At 27.8% G+C, this 8,257-nt stretch overlaps 1 protein-coding gene across 1 annotated transcript; it reads left to right on the top strand.

Annotated features, from left to right (window-relative positions):
• Nucleotides 1-4,773: 4,773 nt before the first annotated feature.
• LOC120069592 (classical arabinogalactan protein 1) lies at nt 4,774-5,415 on the top strand. The gene has a single exon (XM_039021382.1). It carries the CDS (start codon nt 4,896-4,898, stop codon nt 5,271-5,273), a length of 378 nt encoding a protein of 125 aa, XP_038877310.1. The 5' UTR covers nt 4,774-4,895; the 3' UTR covers nt 5,274-5,415.
• The last annotated feature ends 2,842 nt before the right edge of the window (nt 5,416-8,257 follow it).

The following is an 8,257-nucleotide window of genomic DNA, read 5'->3' on the forward strand; positions in this document are numbered from 1 at the left end:
AGTACAGTTAGGCCAAATTACCATTTTGCCCCTATAGTTACATCTAACTCCTTAAGTACCACTAATTCCTATAATGAATAATAGATCGTAGTCCTACTATGACTAAACCCCTCTTTGGCCAAGAGAAGGTGTGGATGAGTTCCACCTGCTTCGTGGAATGAGTGAATTTCATCTTGTGTAACTGAGTTTCCAGCTCCTCAATCAGACAAATCCCCAAAATGGTACGCTTGTTAAGTCGGCGATCTGGCCACTCTCACCTATACAAATCAAAGTACCACCCTCATAGGCAAAAGTTCACAACTCACTCAAGATTAATGTTATGTTACCTATGGTCATCCTAGTGAAATGAAAGTCTTTATTATGAATGGCGTTATATGATGAGACTAAACATTTCGTGGTCCAGTCTTATACAAACTCCTTTGTATAAAATATCCCCGCTCGCATGCTTAATACATAAATGATCTGGATCAGATCATTTATAGTACTTTACAATATTTGTAACACCTACAAAGTGGGCCATACTCGCAGTGTCACCAGGATAAGGTACCCAGTCTTATCCATATACTACAGACCATTTAGGTTATCACTTAAACATGATCCACATATATGTCTCCACATCCATGTTTAAGTAACAACGATAACCTTGGATGTTAGTTTATTAGTTTGTGGTTAATGCAACTAAAATATCATATATTTCATAGACAAAGTGAATAAAATATCAAATATTATTAATCACATATATGTTTGTTCATACAAGGCTTACAAACTATAGGACGCTACAAGATTTAGGGCATCAACCTCAATAGTCACAAGATATAAAGCAAGACTAGTTGCACAAGGTTTTTCATAAAGACCTGGTATTGATTTTAAGGAGATGTATTCTCCGGTGGTGGATGCAATTACATTAAGATATTTAATTAGTTTGACTGTGTATAAAAATCTGAATATGCATCTTATGGATGTAGTCACAACATATTTATATGGTTCTCTTGATAATGATATTTATATGACAATCCCAAGAGGATTTAAGTTACCTGAAACATATACATCAAATTGTCGGGAATGTTATTCAATAAAGTTACAGAGATCACTATATGGGTTGAAACAATCAGGATGGATGTGGTACAATCGTTTGAGTGGATATTTATTGAAAGAAAGATATCAAAATAATCCAATGTGTTTGTGTGTTTTTATAAAGAAATCACAATCAGGATTTGTTATTATAACTGTATATGTTGATGACTTGGATATAATTGGAACTCTCGAAGAGTTTTCAAAGACAATAGAATATCTTAAGAAATAATTTGAGACAAAAGATCTAGGAAATTTTTTTTTTGCCTTGGTTTGGAAATTGAGCATTTAGCAGATGGAGTATTTATTCATCAATCAACTTATACAGGAAAAATTTTGAAAAGATTTTATATGAACAAAGCACATCCATTAAATATTTCAATGGACATTCATTTGATATAAAGAAAGATATATTTCGACCTCAAGAAGATAATGAAGAACTTCTTGGTCATGAAGTACCATATCTTAGTGCAATTGGTACACTTATGTATCTTGCTAAAAATACAAACCAGATATTACATTTTTAGTAAATTTATTAGCTAGATATAGTTCTTCTCCTACAAAGATATTAGAGCGAAATTAAGCAAATACTTCGTTGTCTCTGAGGAACAATCGATATAGGTTTGTTTTATTCAAAAAAATCAAATTTGATCTAGTTAGTTATGCAAATTCTGGATATTTATCTGATACACACAAAGCTAGATCTCAAACAAGTTATTTGTTCACATGTGGAGGAACTTCTATATCATGGAGATCGGTGAAATAGACTATAACAGCCACTTCCTCAAATCATGCTGAAATTCTTGCAATTCATGAGGCTAATCAAGAATCTGTATGGCTAAGGTCAATGACTCAACACATTCGTGAAATGTGTGGCTTGTCTTCTAATAAAAATCTTTTAACAATATTATATGAAAACAACACAGCTTGCATAGCCTAAATCAAAGGAGGATATATTAAAAGAGATAGAACAAAACATATTTCACCGAAGCTTTTCTACACTCATGATCTTGAAGAAAATGGTGACATCACTGTACAACAAATTTGTTTGAAAGATAACCTAACAGACTTATTTACAAAAGTATTACCAATCACAACTTTTGAAAAATTGGAGTACAACATTAGAATGCGACGACTCAAAGATCTAAATGATGTTTTCATGAGGGGGAGTAAATATATTGTATTCTTTTAGGAGTATGTATTATATGAAATATGTACTTTTTTCCTTCACTAGGGTTTTTTCTCATTGGGTTCATATTTCATATATATATATGGGCATCTAAGGGGGAGTATTATGAAATAAAAAATAGATGTCCATTGTTTAGTGTTCCAAAGGCCATGTATCATCATTCATGTTATGTAGTAATTCATGCTTGGTGTCCATGTAAGTCTACATCATATTTGCCACTTTACCTATAAATAGTGGACTTTGGTGGATCTTAAAATGATATACCCATTGGTGAGAAATCCACACCAAATTTTACTAAAATTTTCCATTGTCCAAATTTTATAATTTTAGTTTTTATTTATTTATTATTATTATATAAAAATATTATTATATTATATATTTCCTTATCCGTATTTCTGTTGTGCTCATCAATTTCATAACACTAACTAGTTTTTGTTTCAATTTTTCTTCAATAAATTAGAAATAATTTAAAATAAGTAATATGAAACAATAATGATCTTATATATTTTATAAAAAAAAAAACAATAAACAAGAAACAATAAAGAAGAATGTTACCAATCTAGTCTTAAAATATATTTCTGATTAATTAAGAAATAACATTAACAAGAAAAATAATATTCGATCAAATAATAATAATAATAATAACAATAATAATAAAATCAATAGATTAGAAAACAAAAGGTCAAGGGATTAGAAAAGGAAAAAAAAAAAAAAAACAAGGGTAAGGATGAAAAGAAAATTATAACTTTTGTATTTTTTATTGTACTAAAAAAATAGAAAAATGCCTCGAAAAAAAGTAAAAAGAAGTTTAATCTTCAAAAATAAATTATAAACAAAAAAAAAATCGATATCTATACTATATTAAAAGGGGTGAGAAGAATTTTCTAACTTTCCTTTTTGTCTTTAAATCTATTTGACAATGGCAAATATGTCCTCACAATCCCATCTTTTCATATATTGTTCCTACCTTTCATGCTTTTTATTTTTATTATTTATTTATTTATTTATTATTTTTTATCCATTTAATTTTACATTTTCAATTTTGTTATTAGATCTTTCAATAATTCATGTTTTGTCATCATATCCTTTCATTTTTTTATTCCTTTACTTCTTTTGTTTTGTTTTTCTTTCTGGAGCCCCTTTTATTTTTTTCCTGTGTTTTATTAATATAAAAAGATTAGTAAATTCAAATTTAAAATGGTAAATGTACATCCTTTAACAAACACATTTCACAACTAAACTTTCATTCCTTGCATCCATTGACATAATAAATCATATTTTTTTTTTTTTTGGTTTTTTCTTCTCTCAAAACTCATTTTATTAGAAAATTCAAAGTTTTGGTTTTGAGTTATTAAATTTTATCCTCTTCATTTTAAATTGGTAATTTTTTTACATTTAAAAAAATAAAAAAAAGTTTTTTTAATCTATAAAATTCTACGACGTATTAGAAGATACGGCATTGTTTCAAATAAAATAATTATATATATATATCAAAGTATTTACTATCAAAGCCATTGATAATCTATTTTTACTCAACCATTTAAAATTAAAAACGGAAACATCTTATATATCTCTTTAATTACATTTAAACTTCATGTCCATTTAAATTTTTAATATATATATATTAAATAATAAATTTTAAATGGTTAAATGGATATAGTTTTGGTTCATACTATCAACATTGTAGTTTGAGGTTTGATTTCTTCCCCTACACTTTAATTGCAATACCTATTAAAAAAAATTATAGAATTTATGTTTTACATTTAAAGTTCAAATATTTATTATTTAAATTTAATTTATATTTCATATATTTAAAATTTTATGTCATAAAGATGTTTAACAACGTGCAATGCACTTGTCCATCTAACTGTTACCATAAATTTTGACAAAAGGCGAAAAACGGAGAATGTAATGGAAATCCTATCTATTTCAGTTTCACAATTATAATAATTATATTGCCAAAAAAATTTATATACACTATTAAATATCTTTTCTTTAGATGGTCAATAAATATACCTTTTTTTAAAACCTAGTGGGACCCACTTTCATACCGGCCAGTCCAGTCCAGTCCACCTCCAGGCTGTGCCACCCTTTAACGGTCATGTTCCAGTCCAAAAGCTTTTCTGACCGTTACGAAATTCTCGTATCTCATTAATTAATTTTTTATTATTATTAAAAATCAAACGGTTCAAAATCACTATAATCTCATGCGTCCACGTGTACACTCAAGATCAATTGACAACTGTACCTTTATGGTGGACCCGACCTCGGAAGCCTAAGGCAACCCAGCTCGAATTCTTCACGCAAAAGAAAAAAACCAACGGTCTCTTTTGGGCTTTGATTGGCTACAGTCATTATTACGACAGCCTTAAATTTCGGATACACATCCGCCGTTGATCACGGTGAAATCTCTGATTGATATTTGTAATCCGATCTAACGGCTGGCATGAATTTTAGCTTTGACTCCAAGGGTTTCACTGTGTTCTTTGTTCTATATATACTCCCTCTCTACTACTGGTTTCTTCTCAAACACTCACAACTCGTTTTCTCTCTCTCTCTCTCTCTCCCTCTTGATTTCTTCATTTCTCTAAATTCTTCGTTTCCTTTCTTTGAATTTTCGATTTCGTTTTCAGAAATGGCGATTAGAAGTTTTGTGGCCATGATTTTAGTTGCATTGTTGATTGGCTCAGCAATTGCTCAATCTCCGGGGGCATCTCCGTCTCCGAGCAAATCACCGTCGAAGGCTCCATCGGCGTCTCCGTCTGTGAAGTCGCCGAAATCCTCTCCCGCGGCCGCGCCTACTCCGTCTTCTTTGAAATCTCCACCATCTCCTCCTTCTACATCGCCGGCTACTTCTCCATCTCCAGTGACTTCTCCGGCTACTTCTCCTTCCTTGATCTCCTCGCCACCCGCTGACGCTCCTGCTCCGTCAGGTAACGGCGCCGCTTCGATCTCCTTCTCGGTGTTCGGATCTGTGGCCGTTGTTCTATACACCGTTGTTTTGTTGATCTGAGAGGAGTTGGATTTGATTTGTTTGTCTATTGAGTGATTTATTGTAGCATTTTACTGAGTACATTTTATCTTGATTTTGTACCTTTTTTTTTTTTTTTTTTTTAATTCTTCATTATCGGATTTAATTTGTTTTATTGTTTCTAGCTATGGGGATGAGAGCTCTTCTGTATCTGATTCTCATCATATATTAATTTATAGTCTCATATATTAATTTATAGTCACATTTTTAAATTTCTCTCTTTTTTCTTTTTTTCTTTTTCTTTCTTTTTTTTTTTAATTTTTAATTTTTACGTTTTAAATATAAACAAGGATAATAACACTGTCGTGAATATTTTTTTTTTCAAGACCAAATCTTACAAAAATATTAACAAAATAGAAAGAAAGTAAAACTTACGAATAAATTGAGAAATACAATTTATGGAATTTTCAGATTAGAAGTGAAATATTATGGATATTTAATTTCAATTGAGGATTAAATTTAGACATGGAAATTTTCAACGCCACATCAACATTTATTTATAATCATGGTAAAGAAATTTGAAAGACAAAAGAGTTTTCATTTTAATATGTCTTTTTAATGTGTTTGTTTTAAATTTGGAATATTAGATTTTCTAAAGATAAAATTTTGAAAATTTGGTCAACTTATTAAAAAGTTGGAAGAATTCATTTTTTTAAACTATAATGAAGGGGTAGGTTAAAAAATAATGTATTTTTTTTTAAAAGTAATGATAAAAATAAAGTATATAGGAAATAAATTATAAAAATAAAGTGGAGCGAAAAAGTATTGACAAAAATAGGGTAGTAAAATTGTGTACACGATTTTTTTATGTCAACTGCTAACAAACTCGTGGACCCCATCCACGAGTTCCATATTTTTACCCCATCCACCAGTTCCATATTTTTACGCTAAACAAATCTCCAAAAATTTGATTCAATCTTTATTAAAAAAATTTCCAAAAATACAAGAAACACTACAAAAAATAAAAGAAGTTGGGGAAATGTGAAAAAAATATATTTAGCCTTAATTCGTGGCTATAAATTTGATTCAATTTTTATTTCACCTTTAAGCCTTTAAGAATTCTGAATTTCACAATTAAAGTTCTCCGAAAATTAAAAAAAAAACACTAAAAAATAAAAGAAGAAGATGGAAAAATAAAAGAAGAAGACAGGGAAAATGTGAAAAAAAATAGATTTAACCTTAATTCGTGGTTAGAAATTTGATTCAATTTTTATTTTAGTGTAGGTCTTTGAAAATTTGAATTTCACAGTTAAAAGATTCTCAAAAAAAATTTAGCTTTAATTCGTGGTTGGCCTTAAATAATATACGGGTATACGATTTAGCATGGATGGGATATATGTGCTGACTCAAAACTCATGGACCCATCCATGATTTCACAAAAGTTTCAAACCAATCCTATTTTAATATTAAAATAACATTATTTTTTTAAAAAATTTCATAATGAACCTCTTCATCATTTATATGAGTTATTAAATGAAAAGTGATATATATATATATATAACCGAACGAATAGGCCGAAGAAGAAGAAACCTGATGTCCAAATTTTGAAAAGTGTAAAGGTTTATATATGGTTAGATTGCACATTAGAATTTAGTCCTATATTTAGAATTTAATTCTTATGATAGATAAAATGTCCATATAAAATTTTCGTAAATTCTTATTATTTGATTAAATATCATAAATAATTCTTATAATTTGATAAAATTCTCGTAAAAAATCTTTTGAGTAAATTCTAATTTTTAAAATCGTAGAGAGTAAATTCTAATTAATTTTTTTTTTTTTTAATTAGCAGATAAAAATTTGAATGTTCATATGTTGAATGTAAAAGAACAAAAAAAAATCTTAGTCCTTTTTTGAGGTAAGAAGTATTTGTTTTTTAGAATTAAAAATCGCATTGGGGAAGAATATTACAAATAAATACATGTAATGAATTCAAGAGAATAAAGCAAATAGGTTTTTACCCTCGTGGCATTTTCCTAGGTAAAAAGTTCGTCGAGTAATAAGTTAAGAATAGTAAAAAAAAACAAAAAAAAAAAAAAAAAAAAAAAAAAAAAAAAAAAAAAAAAAAAAAATAACATTTTAATTTTTTTGTTTTCTTGTGTTTTATCTAAGTTGAGTATATTGATATGTATAATTATCTATTGCATATTTCTAATCAATTTTGATTTAAATTTGTCTTATATTATAATGGATACAATAAAATTATCAAATTTTGGAGTAGCACTTGGTTCTAGAGAGGAATGCTTAATGCCCATTTAGATTGACGTAAGAAGAAAGGATTTTTCAAAATACACATTTTTATTTAAACATTTTTTTTATCAAAATTATTTAAAATATATTTCAAAATTATTTTGTAGCTTTTGAATAGTTGTCAAACACCTTAATTTTTTCTAAAATAACTTGTTTTTTAAATTAAACACTTGAAAATGTATTCCAAACACACTAGTTAGTTAAAATATAAATATATACGCAACCATAGTGTGATTTTCTTAAAAAAAATAAATAAAAGTAAGCTTAACAAAAAATTGTACCAAATATATTTCAAGCACCTCTTCGAACTTGTTCGAATTGACTATAGAAAAAAATATTTTCAAAAAAATATTTTAATTTAAACACTATTGATAAAAATTAGTAAAAATATATTTAAGAACCTATTTTGAATGTTTGCGAAATACTTTATTTTTTTTAAAAAAATAATTTATTTTAAAAATACTTGAAAAGTTAAACCAAATACATTTAAATTATATAATGATTGAAATAAAGAAAAAGAATGACAACATAAAATCTGTTTTCAACTTTAACATTTTTTCCATGTACAAAAATGAAGAGAAAAATAGTCAAAATAACTCAAGAAAAAGAAAAGGAAAATAGTTTGAAGTTTATTTTTTTAAAAAATAATAATAATAAAAAAAAAGGTGTTGAGGGGAAGAAGTTTACTTTGGTGTGGCCTATGGTTTTTCATTCCA

This window comes from Benincasa hispida, unplaced genomic scaffold (assembly GCF_009727055.1).
Source record: "Benincasa hispida cultivar B227 unplaced genomic scaffold, ASM972705v1 Contig50_2, whole genome shotgun sequence".
Lineage (NCBI taxonomy): Eukaryota > Viridiplantae > Streptophyta > Magnoliopsida > Cucurbitales > Cucurbitaceae > Benincasa > Benincasa hispida.

Coding starts and splice junctions, on each gene's coding strand:
- LOC120069592 (XM_039021382.1), top strand. CDS start 4,896: ATGGCGATTAGAAGTTTTGTGGCCATGATTTTAGTTGCATTGTTGATT.